The 24292-nt window shown below is 44.8% G+C and overlaps 5 protein-coding genes across 22 annotated transcripts; 1 reads left to right on the forward strand and 4 right to left on the reverse strand.

Moving 5' to 3' along the window:
• Positions 1–80: 80 nt before the first annotated feature.
• olfml2ba (olfactomedin-like 2Ba) lies at positions 81–6600 on the reverse strand. Of its 2 annotated transcripts, none has more exons than XM_040184991.2 (8): positions 5924–6600; positions 5554–5817; positions 5290–5397; positions 4306–4455; positions 3382–3607; positions 2126–3172; positions 1223–1399; positions 81–1119 (listed from the first exon to the last, which is right to left on the reverse strand). In XM_040184991.2, exons 1-8 carry the CDS (start codon positions 6098–6100, stop codon positions 506–508), a joined length of 2763 nt encoding a protein of 920 aa, XP_040040925.2. In that variant the 5' UTR covers positions 6101–6600; the 3' UTR covers positions 81–505. The 2 variants fall into 2 exon arrangements, with proteins under 2 accessions (XP_040040925.2, XP_040040926.2); XM_040184992.2 differs by having other exon boundaries at positions 5554–5746; positions 5924–6341.
• A 400-nt stretch (positions 6601–7000) lies between these two features.
• Positions 7001–10752, reverse strand: LOC120824287 (torsin-1A-interacting protein 1). Of its 4 annotated transcripts, none has more exons than XM_040185000.2 (8): positions 10604–10752; positions 10315–10393; positions 10092–10157; positions 9912–9989; positions 9400–9570; positions 8807–8980; positions 8519–8677; positions 7001–8315 (listed from the first exon to the last, which is right to left on the reverse strand). In XM_040185000.2, exons 3-8 carry the CDS (start codon positions 10126–10128, stop codon positions 7552–7554), a joined length of 1383 nt encoding a protein of 460 aa, XP_040040934.2. In that variant the 5' UTR covers positions 10129–10157; positions 10315–10393; positions 10604–10752; the 3' UTR covers positions 7001–7551. The 4 variants fall into 4 exon arrangements, with proteins under 4 accessions (XP_040040934.2, XP_077964640.1, XP_040040935.2 ...); XM_078108514.1 differs by having other exon boundaries at positions 10315–10493; positions 10604–10735; XM_040185001.2 differs by lacking the exon at positions 10315–10393 and having other exon boundaries at positions 10604–10744.
• LOC120824286 (uncharacterized) lies at positions 10745–14548 on the forward strand. 2 transcript variants are annotated; one of them, XM_040184995.2, is made up of 8 exons: positions 10745–10993; positions 11240–11365; positions 11467–11643; positions 12025–12129; positions 12215–12328; positions 12461–12583; positions 12675–12725; positions 12830–14548. In XM_040184995.2, the coding sequence occupies exons 1-8, from the start codon at positions 10909–10911 to the stop codon at positions 13612–13614; spliced, it is 1566 nt and encodes a 521-aa protein (XP_040040929.2). In that variant the 5' UTR covers positions 10745–10908; the 3' UTR covers positions 13615–14548. The 2 variants fall into 2 exon arrangements, with proteins under 2 accessions (XP_040040929.2, XP_040040928.2); XM_040184994.2 differs by having other exon boundaries at positions 10801–10993; positions 12654–12725.
• A 2093-nt stretch (positions 14549–16641) lies between these two features.
• On the reverse strand, positions 16642–20952 carry LOC120824395 (uncharacterized). 13 transcript variants are annotated; one of them, XM_040185220.2, is made up of 13 exons: positions 20756–20952; positions 20205–20382; positions 19909–20054; positions 19656–19750; positions 19376–19560; positions 18448–18527; positions 18283–18345; positions 17967–18050; positions 17774–17865; positions 17618–17676; positions 17249–17416; positions 17098–17141; positions 16642–17002 (listed from the first exon to the last, which is right to left on the reverse strand). In XM_040185220.2, the coding sequence occupies exons 1-13, from the start codon at positions 20774–20776 to the stop codon at positions 16874–16876; spliced, it is 1344 nt and encodes a 447-aa protein (XP_040041154.2). In that variant the 5' UTR covers positions 20777–20952; the 3' UTR covers positions 16642–16873. The 13 variants fall into 13 exon arrangements, with proteins under 13 accessions (XP_040041154.2, XP_077964645.1, XP_077964643.1 ...); XM_078108519.1 differs by having other exon boundaries at positions 16642–16999; positions 18448–18501; positions 18921–19560; XM_078108517.1 differs by having other exon boundaries at positions 18448–18501; positions 18921–19560.
• A 934-nt stretch (positions 20953–21886) lies between these two features.
• Positions 21887–23964, reverse strand: xcr1a.1 (chemokine (C motif) receptor 1a, duplicate 1). Its single transcript, XM_040183311.2, has 2 exons — positions 23602–23964; positions 21887–23415 (listed from the first exon to the last, which is right to left on the reverse strand). The coding sequence occupies exon 2, from the start codon at positions 23396–23398 to the stop codon at positions 22394–22396; it is 1005 nt and encodes a 334-aa protein (XP_040039245.2). The 5' UTR covers positions 23399–23415; positions 23602–23964; the 3' UTR covers positions 21887–22393.
• Between the last annotated feature and the right edge of the window lie 328 nt (positions 23965–24292).

Raw genomic sequence — 24292 nt, forward strand, 5'->3', positions numbered from 1 at the left:
TGCTCTTTCTGCCTGGTTGAGTTGAATCAACACGCACACGAACATTAATGTCATTATCCAAACAAAGGAGACTTCTTGTGTTTAGTATTTACCAACTTTAATGCAGTCTCTTCAAAAACAGTCTGTATGGATGGGCTGAGTGAACACGCCACACGGATGACCTGCGTCATACGATGAAAAGAACAAGTACAAGAACAGTACAAAAAATTGTGTGTTAAAACAGAAACATTGATTTTTTTTTTCCCAGATAATTTGAGGATTTGTTGATCTCTTGATAGCTCATATGTGTGAATTGTATGTCTACAGTATTACAATATACAGTACAAGTTGATGTTCTTTTGGGGTAAAAATTCAAACAAAACACGAAACAATTTTGTCTCAATATAATTCAGTATATTTGTACATTTGGCCCTCACTTGTCTCCAATAATAAAGGCCGTGTGGACTGATCTACAATCCATTCAAACCATACAATTCACTTTTTAAAATAACCACTCCGCCCCGAACTACGGGTCTACGTAGGCGAACTTAATGTCGTACGTGACTTGGTGCCCGTTGTCCCACGCGTACAAAACCCCCTCTTTGGGATTGTAGTCAACCTGCGTGGTGTAGGTGTAGTTGTTGGTGAAGGGCATCCTGGGAGTCATCTGAGTGTTCGTGTGGGTGTCGAAGGCGTACTCCAGTTTGGCGTCCCTTTGGTTGAAGCTGTCTACCGCGTAAAGGACGCCGCACACGATGAAGCAGTTCCCGTAGTGGTTCCTCCGGAGCCCCGTCCTCCACGTGGTCTCCCTCTGCGTGCTGAGGTCCGACGGGTCCAGCCGGCTCAGGACGATCACCTCCTGCAAGAAGCCCTCGTCGTCCAGCGCCGGGTAAATGATCCACAGGCCGCTCTCGTCCACGGCGAAGTCGACCTCCGAGTGGCGGCGCCACTCCCACGGCGACGTCGCCTCGTCCACCAGAGCGTCGTGCAGCATGGTCCAGGCGGCCACGTAGCGCAGGCGCAGGTCGAACTTGATGATGTCCCGGGAGAGCGCGCGGTTGTAGAAGAAGGCCCCGCCGTAGACCACGTGCCCGGTGCCAATCCAGTTGTAAGGAAGCTTGTAGGAGTTGGTGAAGCGGCCTAGAAAGGACGAATAAGAGGGAGAAAGGACGAGAGTCCCTCGAAAACGAAAGGAAACACCAAGTGAATTGAGGGAAAGCCTCGGCTCTACTTCGCCTCTCACCTTGTTTGAAAACCTGCAGGTTGCGGAACTCCAGGAGATTATTTCCGTAGAGGAAGTTCGTGACGTAGATTTTGTTGTTATCCGACTTTGGATCCTTCATCCACGCTCCTTCGTTCCTGCCGTAGGCGTTGTGAGTTACTGGCTCCGAAATAGTTGCCAAAGTGTCCTTGCACTCCCCTGTGAGAGAGTCAGAGAGCCACGAGCGAGGATTCAGACGCTGTTTATGCAAAGCTGCTACGTCTGAAAATAATTAGGAGGTTTGTGTTTTAATCGGCTCGTGTCACGGAATGCTTGAGTTTGCCCTAAAAGGACCGAGCACTGAATTACTAAGTTTAAGGGTTTACAGAACAAGTATTAATTTTCTCAATCTTTTATGAGAATATGAAAACTGTTAAGGCATGATGCCAATGCTCTTTGGTGTTTCACACCAATTACAGACAATTTCAACAAGAATCTTTTTTTTTTTTTGGCAAAATCTTTTCTGTTTTTTTCTGGGAGGTTTTCAGATCTGGATCTTTGGATGGGAATGTCAATCTGTCCTTTGTTTGGTCATTAGATTCTCGGACAGCCATGATATTTTCTCCATATAACGACATTGATGTTTCCATGAGGGTGAAGCCACCTCCCTTTGACGTTTCCCTCTTTTTAGAGAAACATCTCTACAACTATTGAATGGTTTGCCATGACATTTAGTAAAAAATGTGCCAAAACTGACTTTTTACATCCAGCACCACTTTTATTTAGCCTATAATTACACAAGGTATTTACATATGTGTTTATTGCTGATTGGGAACATAGAGGAGGGTGAACATAGAAAACTATTTGGCTTCTTTTAATCGAGGTATCGATTTAATGAATAGCAAATATTAAATCTTCCATTCAATCAACAATAAACTTACTTACCTGGTTTTCTTGAGGGAGATTCCTCCTGCCTTTGCATTGGCTCCTCTAATTCCGGATGTCCCTCCTCCCCATCTTCCTCCTCCCAGCTGATTTTGAATTTCGGTTTGGCTTGAGCAGCCTGTCTGGTGGTGGTCGTGCTGGTGGTGGTGGCGGCGGCGGTGGTGGTGGTGGTCGCATCTGAAGGACGGGTGGTCCCAGGTGTGGTGACGGGCACCGAAGTGAGGGGAGACAACGCGACCGGCCTCCGTGTGCTTGGAGGCAAGATGGCGGAAGTCGAAAAGAAGGCGGATTTAGTTTTCTCTCGTGGTGTCGCGGCAGCAGCCCGTGTGCCGGCGGCCGGCGTGGAAGCTGCGGTCGGTTGCATTGGTGCTGTGGTCACGGCGCCGTGGGCTGTGATGCTTGTAGTGGGAGGCGGAATGGTAGTCAAGGCCTCTGCGGCTGCGTTTGGTGCATGGCTACTCGAAAGAACCGCGGCGCTGCTGCCGCCTGTGATCTGCACTCGTTGTTTCGCCCCCTGGGTGGAGGACTCCGTCGTGGGTGTCGGTGCGACTTCTTCCGTGGCTGCATCTTCAGATACTCGTGTTGCTTCTATCGCAGCATCGGTTGTTTCCTCGCCGGCGATGCTCAATGAAGTGGTCAGTTCAGTCATCGCTGACATGGGCCGGTTTCCAGCAGTGACTCGTTGAGCACTTCCCGGTGCCCTTGGCCCGGTCGCCCCCGTGGTCCCGGTCGCCCCCGTGGTCCCGGTCGTGGTCCCGATCGCCCCCGTGGTCCCGGTCGCCCCCGTGGTCCCGGTCGCCCCCGTGGAAGTGTTTGGTTCAAACGTGGAGCTTTTCGCTGTGGAAGCGTCGCTGCGCACATCTGTAGACACTTCAACAGATGTGGTTCCAGAGGCACTGCGGAACTCCGGGGGAGTTTGTGGGGTGGGCTCGGGGCCTTTTGTCAGTGCCGTCCTCGTCCCGGGACGAGGGACTCTGTGTCGTAAAAGATTCTCCTCAACGAAGAGGTTAATTGGGCCGTCACCACTGAATCCATGATACTCAAAAACTAGAGGAAAAAAAAGACTTGTTCAAATATCGAAGCGTCTCTGAAAAAAATTAAAATAAATAAAGTGCATGAAAAAGCAGAAGCTATCTCAGCTATGTGCTTGATTATCACACTGCTGTAATATTCCATATTTAAAAAGTCTAGAGCTAGTCGTTGTAGATTTCCCTAGTTTCCTCATGTGCTTTTAACCGATGTGAAAGTGCACTCACGGTTCTCTCCAGGATCTCCATCGTCGGCCACTATGGGATCCGGCTCGGATTTATAAAAGGTGATTCCTCTTATGATCATTCCATTGGGGCTGGTCTTTGACACCGGAGGAGCCTCCTTGTTAGCCACATTTCTGGGAGTCACCTGAGGTTTGACTTCAACGATGTGAGCAGATCCATCCGTCTTTAGGGAGGGAGGATTTCCCCCAATGAAGGTTTCGTACGGTTCCTGTTAGTGGAGGGGACAGATGGACGACTTTTATGAGGAAAAAAAAAACATTAGTGCGACCGAATGCAGTAGAATTTGACCGATACATGCGTTTAATTACATAATGGGCCAATGAGAGTTTTATGTGAGTGCTTTCAGATGAACTTTCATCCCGCCAAGAAAAAAGAAAAACAAAACATGATAAAAACCTTTGCAGCGGTGGACTTCGACCCAGCTTAATTTAAGAAACTCGACCAAATAAAATATTTGGTTCCAGCGACACATTGCTTTCTTTTTGGTTCAGCGAGCTTATGATTACATTGTGACATCACAACAATAAGACAGACTTTAGACAAACAAAGAGTTTGGCCAGAAACAACTTTTTGTGAGGAAATAAATTGGCAGAACTTAAAACGCAGGTATTAAATGCAGCGTGATTGATGTTTCAAATGGACATCTTGAGTATTACTTTGAATGTTTACCAGAATCCTGTTCTCAAAATAAGTTTAGTTAACCTTCTGTTTGTACGAAACCAGTCTGATAATCTGACCACGATAGTGTTTCCTGGTTGGAATACATGTAGAAGTAACTATCATAAGAAATATGTATATACTAGTTAAGTGTACTATAATAGTTAATAAGTACCATTTTTATTTAAAGATACAAGCCAAGTTATGCTGTTAATGGACAGTGATCCTGTAATACAAGACACCACTTACATCTGGGTCTTGGTGTGCTGCGGTCCCGCTGACCTCAATTGGTCTCTTCTGGTCCTGGGGGGGGCCGGGTGGGCTTTCCGTTGCGTCTGCGTGCATCCCAGGGGTCTCCCGGGGCTTCACTTCAACCGCGGTGGGGTTCAGAGCTACTGCCTTCACGCAATCACGCACAAATGGAGACGTTAAGAGAAACAGCGTGCAGCTTTTCATGGAAAACTGGCTGCAATCGTCAGCAGTCATAATCAATGACAGAAGTCATTCTTTTTCTTCACTGCAGATATTTTAACTTGCCATGAAAAGCACATTGAAGACCACGCGGCTCCTTTTATGAACGATTAGTGGGAAAGTGATCCAGCATGAACAGTATCGGGACCCCGAACCTGCAGCGGCTGTGTGGAACTCAGCTCTGTGTCACATGAGCATAAGCTTATGTCTCCCTTAACTTCCCAGAATGCATTGCTAAAATAAATATCAGTGATGTCATTACAAATTCTCCACCAACGACCTCAGGTCATTCCAGCACCGGCGGAGCTGAGACGGATAAAATGGAAATGCTTGCTTTTTTTTATATGCAGCGGCTTCTTCACGCCAAGACATGGCAGGTAGTTTTACTCTATTTCTGAAATAAAATTATAGATATGTGATTGCTGTTCAATACCTGAATGAACACATCATCACGCTAAGTTTTAAGCCATTTCATTTGAACAGTTAAAATGACTAGTCTATCTCATTTAACAAACATTTGGTTTGTATTTTCATTTTTTTAACAATCAATAAAAAAAAGAAGGTATTTTTGTGAGATAAAACTTCCACGTGTGATGGAAAGTCTTTGCACTCCTTCCAGGTCCGGCCCCTAACAAATGTGGAAGCTGGCCCAGAGACTGTTGAATCCAGAAGCTCCCAATATAAAACACACCTGCTACCAACAGTTTGCAGCAAACAAAACATTTGCATTCGTTGTTTCTCACTCAGACTTTTGCTGTGTACCTTTTCCATGTTGTCCATGCGATCCAGCAGCTTGTTGGTGATGGAGTGCAGTTTCAGGAGGTCCATGCCATAGAAGGAGCCCTCCAGCAGCTCCAGGACTGTGGAGAGCTAGAATGATCAAGTTGATTCCGTCAAAAGGGAATTTACCAATTCAAGACATGCCATATGAACAGGTCGATTCCCGGCGCATCCGAACCAGGTCTCCTGAATCTGACAACCCGCGTTATCCACAAACAGGCCTGGAGCAGCACGTTGACCCTTCACCTTGACATTCTCTTTCCCGGCTTCTCTAAGTCTCTTCAGCCTGAACTCTCCCTCGCACGGGTTGACCGCTGACGGGGGCGCGATGCACGCGCACTTGCACTCGGGTCCAGATGTGATAGTCTCCACAGTGTAGAAGTCGTGCGCAGCGGCGCTCCCTTCTTCTATCCGCCGGCAGGCGCTCCTGCTCAGGGGTCTGACAACACATTTACACCGACAGTCAGAGCCTTCCGAGAGGGCTTTCACTTTGTCATAATCACCCAGCAGCTACAAAGAGAAGAGGACGGAGGAGTTTTGCATTTTGTACTTTTCACGCACGAAATTGTGATGAAATGTTTGCAAAAACGTGTGAAAGAGGGATGCTCACTCTTACCTTAGAGAGGATGCTCTCCCGGCCGTCTGCCTCCTCCTGCAGCCCGTCGTCCCGCTCTGCATCGCGCTCAGGTTCTGACCTGGGGTCGGGCCGCCAGGTCTTTGGCGCTGCGGAGCACCGTGGAGAAAACGCGCAGCAGAGGACCACAACGGCGCAGAACCCGTACATCTGGTGCATCTTGCGAAGCTCACCGCGAGCAAAAACGTTGCGAGTGTGCGAGCAGGCACAGCCCGCCACGAGTCACTCCAGACGCCGAGGCAATACCATAGCCCGCTTGCTGGCTTAGAGAGGCGAGTCCAGGGGATCCATCAGTTAGCGAAGGGAAGCGGCACAGCGAGGAGGCATCTCGTGAGGAGAGACGGACCGCGCACTCCGTGAGAGAGCTGCCGGCATCTGCTGCTGCTGCTGCTGGAGGCGCGCTGACAGGAGGCGGAACCGACCGACCGGACGGCGGAGGAGGAGTTCAACTGCCTCAAATGACTTCTTCGATATGACGCTGCAGCGCAACTATTATTAGTGAGAAAAGTGCGAAAAGCACCGGAGGACTTCCGCTTTATCTTGATATTCGCTTTTGGTCCAACTTGGCTTCTAAAAGGAGAGTTTGAGGTCAAATGCAAAGTAACCTGTTGCAGATGGATTTGATGCGTCTCGGTCTCCCACATAAACGCTGTGGTTCTGCCGCCCTCTACCGGCTAAAGAGAGCATTACAACGGCAACGGAAGTCCCACTCCTCATCGTTCAGTCTGCCGTTACAGTGGCATTGGCGCCCCCATGTGGCCGACTGTGGCACGGAGCGACCACGTCGTTCATCAGCACCGTAGCGTCAGGACGCCAAGAGCCAGAAATGCTGATTAACCGGGTTGTGAGTAGTTGACTTGTTCACCTGACAAACAAGTTGAACGTGCTTTGTTATGAATTGGCTTCACTCGTGTTCTTCTTTATTCAGTCATCAATAGGGCACCAAACCGCGAGCGAGCTGCCGAAGGAAAGGGCCTTCAGTTGGTTCTGCGCATTTACGGGCGAAAGAAATGTGGCCTCAAAGGGCTTTAAGAAGGAATTCATAACAACGACAAAACATTTTAAATCACCTGTTTATTTGCACTTTAAGGCACATCCAATTCCTGCTCGTATTTTCATCGAACCCTAATTGTAGTGTGATCTCGGTGGGATGCGTGTTTATGTTTCTACAAAAAGGAACAAGTTTCGGTTAAGGCCCGTGGTGCCATGTCGGTTTGAGTATTTCAGAATAAGACATTTGTGGTTAAAAATAATAAACACTGTTGTGACATCAAAAGAATAGCTCTTTGTGATGCAAAATCCACAAAGCCCCCAGTTGAACTATAATTACATTTGATCAAAGAACTACCAAGTAGAAAGCACCATGACGAAAGTCCTGAATTTATTTTTTCCCCCCCCAAACATCCCAAAGCCTAATCTTCAGAAAATGCAAGTGTTTCATTTATACTTGATACCTTGATCTGTAGTATGCTTCATTGTAGTAATTGTAAAAAGCTTGTGGGTGTTTAGAACCACAGCTACGAGCCCCAGAATGACTGGAGTCACTCAGCAACAGACAGGCGGTACTTAAGTGCTGGGATTAAAAGTTCAAGAGGGACTGTTTACGTCCCTCAGCACCCTTCGTGTTCGATCTTTTGCTCCGCTGCCACAGGCAGGATGAGGTGAGAAATACGGCTCCACAGTCCACCGTACTTGTCGAGGTCCATCCTGTCAAAAGATACCGGATGGCCTTCGGAGAGGAACTTCTTCTGCAGATGGTCGTCCACCATCTCTTCCACGGCAGTCAAACGAGTCTCAGCGGGGATCTCCTCCTCCTCCCCCAGCAGCACTGTGAAGATCATAAAAGCCTTCTTGTAGGCGGCGTTCTCGTGGTCGCAGTAGCGATAAAAAATGAGCGTGGCGCCCGGGGGCAGCTCCTCGAAGCGGTTAATGACGGCCACGGGCTTGTCGCCCTCGAAGGCTCCCTGCAACTTGCTGTCGATGTCCAGCTTGACCTGGTCGCTGTCCTGGCTGGCCTGGCTGGCCCCGTCGATGTGGAGGACGGAGGCGTTGAGGGCAGACGAGAAGGCGGAAGCCAGCCTCTGAGCCAGGCAGCGCAGTGTCCTCTCGCCTCCGCGGCCCGCGGTCAGGATCAGACTGACCGGCTCAGTGGGCTGGGCCGTTTGGAGGTGCCTCAGGAGGTGGATCTGGCTCCTGCTCCAGACCTCCGCGCGCTGATGGGGGAACTGAGTCTTTACCTTTTCCAGCTGCCCGAGGAAGATGTCTTTTGGCCGCATTTCATCTTCGTGAGGTGGAGACTGGGATTGGAGGAGATGCTGCCACAGGACGGCAATCCCTAACGCCAACAAACCAGCTGCTATCAACAGTGTTGTTCCTACGGAGGAGGCACGTGTACTTAGTAAGTCATGTACAAGTTGTTTGTATCATTATAATCGTGTATCAAGTAATACACAACATCCAAAGTTGGAGAACAGCTATTTAAATAACCGCTGAGATGGTAAGCTCGTAGATATTAATCACCATGACAATAAATTAAAGCAAGAGGATATAAAAACGAGGATTAATTTACAAGATTACCTCTACGATTATCAATAACATGGTCATTAACCGCTGCAGGTGGAACATCAGCAGTCTCAGGGGTAGGACCAATGGTTTCAACACATTCCACCCTCTGAGCGGAGATGGTGTTCCTCTCCTCTGTGACTTTTTCTTCCTTCCCCGGGGAGCTTTCATCGGCTGAGCGATGGGCGAAAAAACAAATGGTTAGCATATTCGTGCGGATCGCGTCCACCATTAAACCCCGCCGGCCCGCGACAAGAACGTTAAAAGTCCAGTCGTCCATGTTTCAGAAATGGTCCCACTCACCTTCTCTGGCATCAGTGTCTGGGGCGTTGGAGGCGGGGGTTTCTTTAACGGCTTCATCTACTCCGTCACCGCCTCCAGCATCAGAGTCAGGGGTGTTGGAGTCGGAGGGTTCCTCAACGCCTCCATCCTCTTTGCCGTCCAGGGTAAGAGTGCTGGTTGTCTGCAGGGCGTCGCCTGGTAACATCACAATGGCTTCGATTGAAAAAACGACAACGCTTCCACAGTCCTATTTTACGAGGGATTCTTACCAAAAAGGGTTTCAATGACGCTTGCTTATTTATACTCCCAGAATTTAAAGGGATGGGCTTTCCATGTTGAATTAATTATCAGAGGCCCACAAAATGAAGAAACCGTATTTGTTGCTGTAAATGTTCCTTCAGTGTATCGTAGCTGCGGTAAGATCAATATTTCCTTGTGGAAACTGTTTAATGTAGAATGCAAAAACAGGGAGGGAACCTCAGCGCATTGCGTAGAACCCACACTGCATAGAACATACGGTGAATCCCCGTAAACACAACACAGTAAACTGAGCCAGCTGTGTGACAAAGAGTCCCGGCTCTACAACGGCCACATCGCTTGACACAAACACTCACTTGGAATCTTCTCCGTGGTCTTGGGCTGTTGTTCATTTGCTGGTACCTGCCTCGTGTGATCCCCCTGACTTTCTTCATCAGCCCAAAGCGCGTTTCTTTGGTCCTCCACAGTCGGCGTTGCATCTTCTGGAGGCGAAGAACCTTCTGCTGGAGGCACCATCCTCTCTCCAGCTGAATCCCCGTCCGTGATAAAAACATATCAAATGTCATCTCGGTGCTCGTCTTGACTGAACAGCAAACGTTTGATTGAACATATTTTTAGTAACATTACAGATCTGATGAAAAGAAGCATTTGGCCAAGCTGTATTTGATGAATAATGTAGGCTTACAAACTAATGTACGAGTACAACAAAGAACGTGAACACACGACAAAAGTCTTGTCAGCCACAAATGTTTGTCTATTAAATACTACTCGGGTGAAATAAAACACTTTTAATCATAGACACTTGATCACAACAGGAGATGAAAAGCATTTGGTAAAGACACTTTGAATAGATTATCATTGAAGTTACCCTCCGAGAGCCTCTGGTTGGTTTCCTCCGGTTTGCCCTCATCGGAGGCAGCGATGTGAGCTTCTGGTCCCTCGGCGTCTGAAAATAGGATGAACACGACCCACGTCAACGTCTTCCACGTTCAATTTAACGTCAGTAACCATGTTAATCCGATACAAGCGGCGGTGTCCGTCGGGTTACCTGCGGTGTGCCGGTGCTCCGTTTGTCGCGCCGCCATGTCGGAGAAACTCAAGAGATGGCCCGAACCTGGAGAAAGAAAGGTAGCCGGTGTAAAGCTAGCGATTGCCTCCCTCATGCAAAGACCCGAGCACACAGGTCCTTATCGGTTTTAGAAGCATCGTCGTCACGTGTTCAAAGTCTGAAGTCGACGGGTCGGAAACCAAAAGCTCGCAGGCTTGCTGACCTCAGAGTGGGGGGGGGAACACGGGGAGCCGCGGGGTTAGCTGGTCCTCTCCGGGGCTCATTGACTGTGCGAGTCGACGCTGTAAGCACACCGACAATTCAGTGCTGCTGACAAAAGCTCGCTCGGAGAGAACGAAGCTGGCCGTAGCTCATCTTCTCTGTTGATTAACCGGCTACTAGCTTACGATATAAGTGACAAACAAGAAATACTGGTTACAACAGTTAGCAAGGCGGAAGTCTGTGAGGACTGCCTACGTGTTGAGATAACAAAGATAGTGGCTTATACTTACTACCGCACGTAGCCTCGATCACATCACCGAGAAATATGACGAGTAACGTTACAGCGCTTCCTTATTGTTTAGTTTGATTTAACGTTACGTGTGTCGCACTGACAGGACGCAAACATCCGGCCGGAACGTTCCGCAGTGCCCGCGTTTCCACGGGGACAACTAAAAATGACGTTCGTTTTTCCGGATAGCCGCGGTGTATTGTCACAGCAAAATGGTTCCCCCTGACAACTATAAGGAAGTTGTGGTAGCTTGTCTGTTATCGAACGCGGTGTTTTGTCGTTTCTGTCATCGCCCGAGTTATTAAAATGGATTCCAGCGTGTCTGAGAATAAGACGTCTTACCCGTTGAGGCGATCGAAGAGGCAATCATCGGGTAACGCGAACTCCAAAGGTGAGCAAGTCGACCGTTTTACTGTTAACGCTAGCTCGTTTAGCATCGAAGCTAAACAACACTCAACGAGAAAACCGTTTCGGTTTGAGCGTGAGCCCGTTTTAGTTGACTGTATCAACCGACCGACTCGGACATTTCTATCAAATGAAATGTACGTTAAGGCGTCGCGGTTTTTAAACTTTAATTTAACTTTACAGTCATTTGGGACAGAGTGAAATATTGTTTTTCTCCTCCTTTTCTTTTTAGCATTGGCTTTTGAACCGACCCCCAGAGGTCCTCTCAAGAGGACCAGAAAAGGGTTAAAAAACCATACAGCTCCCGTTCCAGATGTAAATGGTTCCGGAGATGCAGAGAGCGACTCTGGTGATGAAGGTGCGATGCTCAAGTTAAAACCACTCGCCTAGTTTCAACGGCTGGTTCCCCAGTCAACCGTTGTGATAAATGGAGACTTGTGACGTGTGTGTCCCATTTAGAAACGTCCCCGAGCAAGAGGAGCCGGGCGGAGACCGGCGGACCGGTGGATGGCGGCGGGGAGGAGAATGAGATGGATGTCCAGGAATCCGATGGAGATCTGGGGAAACAAGCCGACCATGAGATGGATATTATTCAGGAGTCCTCTCACGCTTCCCGTCAACCACCGACAGGCCAAGGTTAGGCTGTGTGTTAGTGATCGGTTTGCCCCAACGGATTCTTTTGTATGTGACCAATTAGTTCACAATTCCGTTGTATATCTTGTTACTTTTCTTTCACGCAAAATGAGTCAATTAACTCAGAACAAGCCAAAGTTGCTTAATGATATTTGTGTGTATTTTTTTTTAACCTTTTTAGAGCACTGGTCTCTGTTTCCATCGGAGCATATGTTATTAAATGAATAAATATTATTTAAAAATGGATTAGCTATGTATGCAGGTGCTATCAAATGTGGAATCTGTTCACCTACTGCATTATAAATCTGGGATTCATAAGACTTTGTATAACTATCAGATATAATCACAGGTTATTCTCCTAAAGGTTTTCTCTCCATAAATCAGGCGACCTTCAGAATGTGAATTTGCACCCTTGTGTTATGCTCGGCGAATGCCACAGATCCAGCGGTGCTGTAAATGCAGATGCGGACTGGATGAAAACCAAGAGAGGTAGGGGCATGCTACATTCTGCATGGGAGCCTTTACATCAATGGTGGATATTACAGTTGTCTTAATCGGGCTTGTTTGTACTCAGTAAAACCACCAACCAAGGAACCTGTAGCTCCGACTAAGTCTGCCAGGCACAACGTGTTGGTCACCAGCATGGCCGACTACAAGAAGACGATGGAGGCGAAGGCCAATGTCACTGGTATTGTAGCTGTTTTCATTTAGCCACATATTAGTCCAGATGTGAATTCCATTGAGCAGATGTCCACTGGATTTACGTCTCCCAAAAAAATGATCAGACTGGACATTGATAAACTCTTTCCCCACCTTTTAGGTATACCAACAGTTAAGCATCACGTCCCAATTGTGTACCCAGCCTTAGAGAAATGCTACACAACGCGAAAACGTGTGAATAACGTTCCAACACAAAGATTAACTGCTCCGCACCAACAAAAAGGTATTGCAGCTTCAATATTTCAGTCATTAGCGACATCTAATGTAGCTGTGACATGTTTGACATTGATTAGATGAGTGTTTCTCTTTTAAAGGCAAAAAGAAAACTGCTGTTATCAACAAAAGCTCCGGATATTCTTGTAGAGGTAAGGTTTTGTCATTTCACATTTCAATTGAAAAATATTTACACCCAAAAATACTTGTTGTTATTTCCTATACCTCAATTAAATATGGCCATGCATCCTTCCAGGCTTCATGTGGGTTTTATGGCGCTTAGTTCTCCTGGGGCTGCTCTGTTCGGTCCTCTGGCTGGCATACAAGACGATTCCTCTACCCCAAAAGACTGCGGATTGGGGAACACGTGCATCCACGGCTGTGAATCCTGAAAGGTTTGCTGATCGTTTGTCTCTTCTTGAGACTCAGTTCTCCCGTCAGCGACCCGAGTTGTGGAGGAGGAGCAAGATCCACCTGGAGAGGCACCTTAAGACAGCCCGTCCTAAAGAGCCGGTCAGTCTGATCTTCACTGCGGGCCACGGGGCGGAGAGGACACTGCGCTGCCTGGCTGAGCGGCTCGCCGACGCCTTCTCGTCTGCCCTCAACGCCTCCGTCCTTCACATCGATGGAGCCGGTAAAGCCGGCCTGGACAGCGACCAGGTGAAGCTGGATATTGACAGCCAGCTGCAAGCAGCCTTCGAAGGAAACAAACAGGCGGCTGTCATTCATCGCTTCGAAGAGCTGCCTCCGGGCTCCACCCTCATTTTCTATCGCTACTGCGACCACGAGAACGCCGCATACAAGAAGGCGTTCTTGTTGTTTACTGTGCTTCTTCCTCAAGAAGAGGTCACGGGGGACCTGAGTCTCAAGGACTTGGAGGAGAGGGTGCACGACTATGTCAAGGGCAGGCTCGTGGACTCCAGCGACCAAGTCGGCTTCAATGAGATGGACATTGACAAGTACGGGGGGCTGTGGAGCCGCATCTCCCATCTTATCTTACCCGTAGTGTCTGAGAGGGAAGTGGAGCATAACGGATGCTGATGGACCAGAGAAGTGACATCTGATAATCAGTGTGTGCTGTTACACTTCACATTTAAACATGAGTTAAAATAGTTGACTGCTGTATTGATCTCTGCCTGAGATTAGGTTGTGCTCAAAAGTCCATTGTTGACCATTCTGTTTAAGTGCTCTCAATAGTTCATCCCTGAGTTTCTACACATGCACGATGGGGCCACTGTTGCAGCAACCGCTTTCAAATCTGAAATACATTTTCCCGTGGTGATTAAGCTTACCATATTCCTAATGTCCATGTTCTGTATAGACTCCTTTGTTGAGCAGCTTTTTAAAAAAAAGAACTTAATCTGCATTGATTAATTAGCCTGGGTACTCTATTTGGGAACAAATAATGTCAAACTGGTGGCTTGCTTTATACTTTGGTTTTAATGCCCCGTGGAGATGTGTCCCATTGCTCATTTAATTATCTTGTACACGATGGGATTTGCACTATTCTTTAGCTTTCTCTATCCTTCCTGTCAAGAGTGCTGGCTTTTATTAAGATAAATATGTTATATATATATTTTTTTTTTCCTTTTTCTTTATTAATATTTTAATATTTTTTTATATGTATCGAATTTAAAAGACTTGAAATCTCAACTTTGGAACATACAGGTTCTCACTAAGTGATTTGAATTTGTTAAAATAAAACATTGCTAAATATTCTACAAGTCACAAAGATGTGCCTTAAACAGTTACATGGAGAACATTGTAGTATATTAAAAACACTTGTGAATCATTCTTTACTGTATATTAACAACCATGGAACCCAAATGAGGTTCCCTGCACTGAGTTTGTTTGGATTTGTGCTAATTACATTTTTTAAATGAGAGGAAGGTTCTTTTTTCCTGCCGCTCATCTCTCTCATTTGCTCACATCAACATGTTTATATTTTCAATAAAGATCATTTTGATAATTCAAAGTCAGTTATGGATGTAACTCTCGCGTGAATAGAAACACATCCTAATGCACATTTGACAGGATTGCACATCTACGTGATTAGAGTCCACCGCTCAATATACAACGGCTCCAAACTATTACAGCACCAGCAGATCAATTGTAGCAGAAGGATTTTGAAGATGCGACATTGAGTGCTTATCTGAGACCACATTGGCATTCAGCCAGGTTTAACTAATTAAAACTTTCTAAAGCACAGGACGTATTAGTCATTATTCTATTTATTTATTGCACAGCATGAGAGATGCTGTGCAATAAATAATAATTTTTAGTTTTTAGCCTACGCTGAGTTTTATATTGACTTAATTTTACCAAAGTTGTTAATGGTCTAAACGTTCTCAGGAGGATTGTCTTTCTTTGACGCTTGTAGCGCTGGTGTATTATTAAAGATTGTAAGTGCTCAATCCATATGTGTATATGAAAGTTAAAATCATTTATTTGTAGTTTAGGGTTTAAATTGATACAGATATTTTTGTTATTTTTTATCAAATATAGTTGTATATGTGTATCTTTTTGTTCCGTCAGGAGAGAAATTACACTTCTTGTATTTTTAAGAATTTATATCATGGCCAGAACGTAATTTTTTTCAGCAGAGCAGTTTCCTGTTTATAGATCGCGCTAAAGTGATGGAGTTGAGGTCCCACCTGCTCCTGCGAATACAATAAAAAGCTGTTAAAATAAGGAAGTTACAACCCTGCAACAAAGCAGCTCTTCAATCATTTACTCAGGTACGTAGGAATGAAAAACACAAAGAGGGAGACTTTATTACTCTCTTTTGTTTATTAACCCGTATGTATAACTCTGGCAGTACATCTCGTCTAAGTGACATATTAAATATATTTGGCTCTGTAAAATCACAGAAATATTTAATGTGCTTTTACCGACCAGGAAATCCAAATTTACAGCAACGTTAATAAACAGCGTAGCGATTTCTAGGTGGACCTTGTTTTATTGGCAGGATGGCATTAGTCATCTACCATATTGTTTTTACAGTCTATGCTCAAAAATATTTGTTTACATACTGAGCAACTGACGCATTACCCATCCAGTCTCAACCAGTCACACGGTTTGATCTGTTTATGGATTTATGTGTATGTTACTCTTTAAAGACATTAAAATAAATTACTTTATTCCTTCTCACGAACTGAACTAGGCGTCACATTCTCCTGGCGTCATCAACAACAGGCTGAGTCACGAGGCCATTAAAGTTTCCGTCAATGGACTCAACCCATAAAAGCATAATGAGATTTGTTCAACATGTATCATATTCGATCTCCATCTATTATTTATCTATGTTTATATATTCAACATATCAGCTATAAAATGTACGGCTTAGTTTGTTTTTCATATCAGGGGAATCCGCCTCGTACACAGGTATACTTAACCATGAGCAACTTAACCCTGGGAAATTTTGACCGTTATGACAGGTGTAACTTTGATAAGAAGTCGGGTGATTCATTAACCTCACTTGTAAAACGTTTATACAGCGGGTAAAATAAGTACTGAACACGTCACATTCTCAGTAAATATACATCAGCTGTTGCCGTCCCGAAAGATCCCCACAGACGCAAAGCGCCGTCTCGAGACCTTCCCAACTTCATTGTTGCAAAACATCTGATGGCTGATTGGTTACAGAATGATTACAAACTTCTGAATGTTCCAGTGAGCAATGTTGGGTCCATTATGAGTGGAAAGAACATCATCTCTCCATAAACCGGCCACGGCCAGGTGCCTCCACTTGATGGCACATAACATCTTGTGAAGTTATTTGTTTGGGTTTCTTTATATGTGTGAATTATTTGTGTTGTTACAGACATCTGGTCAAGATTCCACGTCAATAGAACCTTTAGAAATATATTTACTGAGAAATGGTGACATGTTCAATACTTATTTTACCCGCTGTGAATGTTGTATTTAAACAGTGTGTGGTGTATTTAGTCTAAGTGGTTTGTACTAGTAAATTTCATTTTGAACATGTTTTATTGTTATTTTGGAATCAATAAATCATGGGGCATCAACCAGGAAAACCCAATTACACAATATCAACAAAAGGCATTGTTTGGAAGAATAGATGTATTTTTTAATGTGCAGGTCAAAGCAGCAGATTACAAACAAGGTACAGAGACTAGTGCAAACAATGTAACATACACAATTACTAACCTATGAATAAAAAAGCAATTCCCTTTTACACCTGATTATGCACAATAGTGCAAACTTGCAGTAAGAAATCTGGGATTTGAATTCAATCCACATTCATGAATAAAACATTCATGAAAGTACCAGCACACCTTCATGCACATCCCGACTCTTGATGACATCCGAGTATCATGACAGCCACAGTGACACCAAAACACAAGAATGCGACGATGAAGATGACTGAGACAGCGATGACGATCCCTTTAGCTGCACCGAGCTTCTTCTGGGAGAAAAAGAAAAGAAAAGAACCGGCGTGTTGACTTACTGTTGTAAAACGGTCAATGCAGCTGGACATATTGTCATGTGACAGGCGCTCACCTGTTTTCCTCTTGGCCTGCCCCTCTCACGGTTTGCTGGACACCCTGTAACAGAGAAATAGTGAGAGGTGTTTTCATAAGACTGCATGTTGTGTTCAATGTGTATCTCTGCTAAGGCTCCCACAGCACGTGAGTTGGTACGTGTGATTCACCTGTTTTCCTTCTCAGCATCGCTTTCCTTTGAGTGCTGCTTATGAAAACCCACATTTCAAACAGCAGTAGTAACACTGTGAAAGCTACCATCACTTTCAGAATCCGAGAGTCCGTCCGGGTCCCTTTGTGTTTGTCAACCTCCAAAATACCAACAAAGATGGCAGCAGCTGCGTGTAAAACATATTTGGGAAACAATCAGCGCGATGGACAAGGCGGCGGCAGCTCAGAGACGATGCAGCCGTGATTAATAGGAAGGGAAATAAGCAGATTTCCTAAAATGTCAAACTTCACATTAAACAAGTCTTCCCTCAGACATTAATTCAGTGGAGTCCACGAGTTATATAAGAAAAGCAGGTGAATCTCCTCACTTGTGAAGGTCTGGTGGATGAAGGAAGACACTTTGACAACGTGGTCACTGATCTCCTTTCTTGAGCAGAGCAAAAGAGGAACAATGACCGTTGATGCAGTTGAATTTCAGGTCAAACATTCAGGAATAAGAAGTAAGAAGAGGAAGTTATTCTCACAGTTCATGACTGGGTCCAATTGGCAGACAGACGATCACCAGCTCTATGATATTAAACACTATCGCCACAGACACAAGAGCCACGAGAGAGACCTAGACGCGCCCAAACAGACGCAAACACACAGTCAATACAACCTCAAACGGCTTAGGATGTGGATGTAGAGACATATCTGACACCCCTCGTCATATCTTACGTTGATAGGGTTGGCCAGACAAAACAAGGCCAGAGCGGATGTTTCAACAACCCCACACAGCACCACGAAGAATGTCTGAGACACCTGCACAAGAAACACAAGGTGTGCTAATTTGCAATGCTATTATAAATACAGATACGAAATGCAAAAACAATAAGGAGTATTTGGAAATGACCGAAGCTAAGTGGATGGAAGGAACCATTAAAGTGTCATTTGGGTTGGCATTCTGAAAGAGTCATTTGACACCTCTCTCTGTGTGAGATGACAGGTACTGACAACAACACGACCCCCCCCCCCCCCCCTCCCAGTGCCGTACCTTATTTAGATGACGAGAAAAGGGGCCGTCGGAGAGGGCAGTAAGAAATATATTTGACAGTTCCTGATGGGAGATAAAGAGAATTATACTTTTCATTATAGTGAAACCTTTATCTTGTAATTGTAGGGCTGTTCACTGAGTGACATGACTTCATGAATAGCGTACCATTTTAAGTACCCCCAAGAAAAGGACAACATTCATCTTCACAGTGCCGGCTTTCTGGAGGCAGATCAAGAGAAACAGCCCTGTAAATAAAAGGTTGATGTATCAAAAGGCCAGTGTGTCGCATTTTGAAAGGGAATCTCTTAGCAGGAAGGCTAATATAGTATTTATTTATTCAGTATTGCATGACCAACTGAAACTCCGATGTGACAGGATTTTAAAACTCCAAAAAGTTGTACCGCCGCCCACTGTCTGAATTTGGTTGGGGCCGTCGTCCTGGTGAGGATGGCCTTTGAGGCGAATGGCGTGGCCACGCTTTTGCACTCAGCGGCGAGCGTTACCACTGTCTCGGGAAGTCCTAATTGAGCAGTGGGGTGCTTTGCTTTCAGCCTTCCACCACACCGCCAGATTCCACAAAATGCCACACACTTTGAATACCTTGAATGCGGGAATCTGCACAGCGTCGTGCTGCTTACCTCCAATAGGCTGGAAATATTGTCCGCCTGCTGAGTGGCCGTGCTTGTAATAATTGTAATTGGTTTAGTACTTATTGTAGTACTTTTACTGGTACCCGGATGAGGACTTGTAGTAGTGCTTGTTTGAGTACTCGTACTAGTAGCTGGATGAGTACTTGTAGTAGTACTTGGTTGAGTACTAGTGGTAGCACTTGGTTGAGTACTTGTACTAGTACCTGGTTGAGTACTTGGAGGAGAACTTGTAGCAGTACCTGGTTGAGTACTTGGTTTAGCACTTGTAGTAGTACTTGGTTGAGTACTTGTACTAGTACCTGGATGAGTACTCGGTTTAGCACTTGTAGTAGTACTTGGTTGAGTACTTGTACTAGTACCTGGATGAGTACTTGGAGGAGCACTTGTAGCAGTACTTGGTTGAGTACTAGTAGTAGCACTTGGTTGAGTACTTGTACTAGTACCTGGTTGAGTACTTGAAGGAGCACTTGTAGCAGTACTTGGTTGAGCACTTGTAGCAGTACTTGGTTGAGTACTTGTAGCAGTACTTGGTTGAGTACTTGGTAGAGTACTTGGTATTGGGGTGGGGGGTGGAAGAATTGCATCCACTTTTGTCCAGAATGTTTTATAAGTCTCAGAAAATGTGGCTCTGAAAAATATTAAACAGAAACATGTTGTTGACAAACGATGTTGCTTTGCATTAAACACACTGACCTTTGGAGGGCAGTCGAAAGGTACAAATACCTGAAAGTCGTACTGGCGCCTGCGTCCTGCGGTGCCGTCCAGTTGACACAAATCCGAGTCTTTCTTCTATTATTCTTGTGACTGACAGCCGAGCCCTCCTGAGGAGGAAAAAAAGTAAAGCAAGCATATTAAGGCTTTGACTTAAAAAGTACCCTTACATCTCAATTCAATCTGTTAAATAAGTTGATGGGATATTAAACCAATGTAATGTTTTTAATAACTGTGATGATGCCAAAATGGGACGATTACGTACTCCTGAACCACTACAAGTCAAGAGTTGATCTAATCCAGAATCAAGCAAGGTGAATTTTCCAAGAGGTGGTCCTTCTTCTTTGCTCGTGTCCAGAGCCTTCAACATAAATCCCATGAAATCTTTGCCTGTCGGGCTGCTGAGACAGACTGCAGAACGGTGTGAGGATTCATTGGGGAGGAGGTGCAGGGAAAGAAAAGGAAGACAGCGTTAGAGGTGAGGTACTTAGGGAATGACCACCACGAATATAGATGGTGATGAACAACTCTCCAGGAAGACGGATCCAATGGTCTCCATACCTGTGATCGGGTCTCTAACGTGTCCCTGTTGGTAAGAAACCTCGTAAGGCGGCTTCGAGGTCTGAGGATCGGCATCGTGCAGAGGTAACATAGTTCCACACGTCTCTGGGAAGTAACCGCTCGCATACCCGTAAACCATTGAGATGATGTTAAGTCCAATCAGAATAAACGTCCACATCTGTAAAACAAAATGACTTCTTCATAACCATCCACTGGGGATTAATAATCCTGACCTGAAACACCGTCACTGTGACATTCAGCTGATGCATCGGCAAGTTTCCTTCCACATACTCCCGCGACTTTTGAACAAGGCAGAAGGAAAACGACAAATTAACAATTGCACACTATTCTGTTAATAAGCCTTTAAACTAACCCGCAGGTTAAAGTCATCTCATATCATTTGGAAAATGGAAATGATAACAACTAAATTTGGCCTAAAAGTGACACATTTTCAGAGAGCTCTCCCACGGTTTGATTCAAGTTCAAAACGCATTTATAGCATTTTGAGTCTCCGTGGCAATTATTTAAACAGCGTTAATAACAACTCTTACCTTAAAGTATTTGTATAACATCTTCCTGAAACATGTGTTCCAGTAGAGATGTCACTCTACGGTCTTACACCCCTTCGCCCCTTTTGGCTGTTAAAGTCTCTTGGAGGGAGAAAAGGAATAAAGCTCTGAGATGGATCCTCCTTCCTTCCTTGACAGCTAAGCGCAGTCTGAGCTTCGAGAGCCGAGCAGCTCCTCTGAAGGAGGAAGTTATAGAGGACGACCTCAGTAATCAGCCGATCCCACACACGCACACGCACACGCACACACACACACACACACACACACATACACAAACACACACGCACACACGTACACACAGCTGAATGATTAACAAAGAACTGTTTTCCTTTATCTGACCTGTGTCGCAGGCTGTTTCCAAAGTGTGTTGGTTACCAACCTGCACTCTGCAGTCTGCAGGTTCCTTTATTTCCTTCATAACTTCTTCTTCTTCTGTTGAAATGATGTGTTCCGATTGACAGAGAGCAGCTCTGATTTCTTTCTTCAATGGCTGAACTGCATAATACATTTATTGTTTTTCTTTTTTATTAAGCTTTTTTCCACTTTTTTCAAAATATGTTTATGTCATTTTTAAAACATAGTTAAACACAACAAGGTTAAAGGTCAATGGTGTTTTATTTTTCTCTAACGAGAGCTTGAAAAAAGGAGATATTAAAACAGTATAGTTTGTATATATATTGTATATGTGTATGTATATTTATATATATATATATATATATATATATATACACTTTATATATTATGTATGATAATTGTTGAAGCCATACATTTGCTGATAATGATGAATGGATTTGGATTTATAAACCACCTTTTTCGAGTCATCTGACATTTCAACACTCCATTCACACACACACACACACACACACACACACACACACACACACACACAAACACACACACACTCACAGACACACAAACACAGCGATGGTGAGAGCTGCCATTAATCAGAGGATAATCTAGTTTCTAAAGCACAGTGTCTTTCCTAAAGATTAGTGGACAACGCACTCGTGAGCCACAGCCGGTGTCCATGAGGGAACATTTGCTTTGGTGGGGATGCACTACCATCAATTGAAATCTCAACCACTTGACTCATAATAAAAACTTAACATGTGGTCTTTTGCAAAAAGCCATTGTGTCTTTTAATGCATAGAGAAACTCAAAATTGCCGATACCTTTCATTTGCTTTTTACTCAGTGGCACCATTAACAAATGAAATATTACACACAAGCGTATTCAGTTGCATTACAACATAAAAGCCAAGCAAGAAACATTTTATCAAACAAAATCTAATTATAGTGAAAACATCTTCACAAATGTGAGAGTGTTTATGTCTCTACTTCCGCTGTGACTATTTAATTACATGTTTTATGTCCACAAAAAACATGACTCCCTTTTTTAAAGTGCCAGTAAATAAATGCAAATAACAATTCAAGCTGCATGGTCCAATAATAACTATTTATTATGACAGGATAAATAGAAAAGGTCTGATTTGAATATTGTGTGGATTGCTACAAAGTGCAAAGTGTCAGCCCTTTATTTCCATATTTCAGCAGGATTACTTTCACCAAGTACACATTTTGACTTTAGCAAACGAGAGAAAATTCCATAATTTAACAGCAACTACAACATTGATCCACGCGATATTTCTTGCATTCTAACCGGCTGTTCTTCAGCTCGAGTTTGAATGACCAATCGCTGCAGCAACGACTTCAAATGACTCCTAAACTTCACACCAACAAACACATAAAAGACGGGGTTCAGGCAGCAGTGGGAGAAAGCCACGAGCCGGCACACATGGAACGTGTAGTCAAGGTCGATGCTTGCGCCACAGTTATCGGATGATGCATCCACGTCAGCCAACACCTGCAGAAAGATGACCACGTTGTACGGCACCCAGCCGAGGAAGAACACGGCCACGATGGAGAAGACTAACTTCACTGCTCTTCTCCTTGTGTGAGATCTCGTTCTTGTGATTTTCCACAGTAATTGAATGTAGCAGAAAGCCATTACTGCAAAAGCGACCAAAAAGAAAATGTTCTGTTGGAAAACACTAATGGTTTTCCACAGGCGGTCTTGGTACTCGCAGCCCAGGGAGTGGTTATCTTTGTGGGGGATGGAGACAATGGTGGTGTAGAGCAGGGAGGGAAGGGCAGCTCCGACGCTGATTATCCACATAACAACAGAGATGTAAATACTGGTGCTGGGTCTCTGTGGGATCAGGATGGACTGTGGGTGGACCACTACCAGATACCTGTAGATGGTCATGATCGTCAGGAAGAGGACGCTGCTGTAAAAGCCGGTGAAGAAGATAAAAGTCACTATTTTGCAGAGGACCTTGGAAAACAACCATCCCCAGATGTGGTAAATTGACCAGAAGGGCAGACCGGCGGTGAAGACGAGGTCGGAGATGGCCAGGTTCAGGATGAAGATGTTGGTGAGAGACTTGAGGTTTTCGTACAAAGCGAGGATTACAAGGACGAGGATGTTTCCTATCAGGCTCAGTGTGATCACAACGGAGAAGAAGACAGGAACGGCAATGGATCCAAACTTGACCACCTCCTCCTTTTCACACACTTCATCGTCGTAGTTTCTGTCATATTGGCTGTCGTTGAAAGAGTCATTCATTGCTGTTCAACTAGATCCTAGAAGAAAAGACAGGGCTACTTTGTGCGCCGTTTTATGTTTTTCTAAGTCATGTCAAATAGAAGAAATAATAATGTATAAAATGTTGATAAATGTTAATAAAATTTGTTTTTTCGTGTTACACCAAAACCACATTAATACGTGTAAAAGAGTACATCACATTGTAAAGGTAAAAACGCACCTACCTCTTGCGTGATGGAATTGTTGCAACGTGGGACGCCTTCTCCGCACTCAGAGAGCTCAAAATGGGGCAGCTATATACCCTCGTCACAGGGACGGCTTTCTGTTTCCAGTTCCTATTTTATCCAAAATTGGATAAACATGTGTCATGGATGCCAAAATTCATGGCATCCATGACACATGTGTGGTTGAGATTTCCAACCACACATTTCAGATTTCAGACATGGTGCTTAGGCTGAGAGGGGTTCATGATGCTCACACCTTTGAACAATCTGGGCGAGTAAGTAAAATTAAACTAAGTAACCAGCACTTTATGGCGATTATTTCCCAGACACTAAATGAGATATGAGACTGAAAATAGATACTCCGGAAGCGTGTCACTTTCACAACACGTTTGTACTTCTGGGAAACAGATTCTTTTTTAAGAATGACTTATAAGAAGACTTAGCATGTAATAAAAGGCAAATCTATGTGATTTTGTTGTTGTTAGTTTTAAACAGAATTAACGGTGTAGGGGGGTGCAATTGCACTAATTAGTCCATAATTTTCGATAACAACAAAGGACCGAGGAGAAGTGGGACACGCATTTATGAACGTAAGTGTGATCACATGACAGCTCTGTTTACGCTGTTATGTCAACCAAACTACCCCGATTTAAGGTTCCGCCCACCAACCTCTAGTCATTGGTCAGAAGGC

The sequence above is a fragment of the Gasterosteus aculeatus genome, chromosome 8 (genome assembly GCF_964276395.1).
Source record: "Gasterosteus aculeatus chromosome 8, fGasAcu3.hap1.1, whole genome shotgun sequence".
NCBI classification, from domain to species: domain Eukaryota; kingdom Metazoa; phylum Chordata; class Actinopteri; order Perciformes; family Gasterosteidae; genus Gasterosteus; species Gasterosteus aculeatus.

What these genes read in the sequence shown, in the direction of transcription:
- olfml2ba (XM_040184991.2), bottom strand. Translation starts at nt 6,100, where the DNA reads ATGCACCAGATGTACGGGTTCTGCGCCGTTGTGGTCCTCTGCTGCGCG. An exon ending in GGGAGAGCATCCTCTCTAAG is followed by an intron (nt 5,818 to 5,923) that starts GTAAGAGTGAGC and finishes TTCTCTTTGTAG; the next exon opens with CTGCTGGGTGATTATGACAA. An exon ending in TGGAGATCCTGGAGAGAACC is followed by an intron (nt 3,173 to 3,381) that starts GTGAGTGCACTT and finishes TTTTTCCTCTAG; the next exon opens with TTTTTGAGTATCATGGATTC.
- LOC120824287 (XM_040184998.2), bottom strand. Translation starts at nt 10,206, where the DNA reads ATGAGGGAGGCAATCGCTAGCTTTACACCGGCTACCTTTCTTTCTCCA. An exon ending in GACCACGGAGAAGATTCCAA is followed by an intron (nt 8,981 to 9,399) that starts GTGAGTGTTTGT and finishes TGATGTTACCAG; the next exon opens with GCGACGCCCTGCAGACAACC. An exon ending in AGACACTGATGCCAGAGAAG is followed by an intron (nt 8,678 to 8,806) that starts GTGAGTGGGACC and finishes CCCATCGCTCAG; the next exon opens with CCGATGAAAGCTCCCCGGGG.
- LOC120824286 (XM_040184994.2), top strand. Translation starts at nt 10,909, where the DNA reads ATGGATTCCAGCGTGTCTGAGAATAAGACGTCTTACCCGTTGAGGCGA. An exon ending in GGCGAAGGCCAATGTCACTG is followed by an intron (nt 12,329 to 12,460) that starts GTATTGTAGCTG and finishes CCCACCTTTTAG; the next exon opens with GTATACCAACAGTTAAGCAT. An exon ending in CTCCGGATATTCTTGTAGAG is followed by an intron (nt 12,726 to 12,829) that starts GTAAGGTTTTGT and finishes GCATCCTTCCAG; the next exon opens with GCTTCATGTGGGTTTTATGG.
- LOC120824395 (XM_078108516.1), bottom strand. Translation starts at nt 20,776, where the DNA reads ATGTTATACAAATACTTTAAG. An exon ending in CGTTAGAGACCCGATCACAG is followed by an intron (nt 20,055 to 20,204) that starts GTATGGAGACCA and finishes ACCGTTCTGCAG; the next exon opens with TCTGTCTCAGCAGCCCGACA. An exon ending in TGACTTGTAGTGGTTCAGGA is followed by an intron (nt 19,754 to 19,908) that starts GTACGTAATCGT and finishes TTTCCTCCTCAG; the next exon opens with GAGGGCTCGGCTGTCAGTCA.
- xcr1a.1 (XM_040183311.2), bottom strand. Translation starts at nt 23,398, where the DNA reads ATGAATGACTCTTTCAACGACAGCCAATATGACAGAAACTACGACGAT.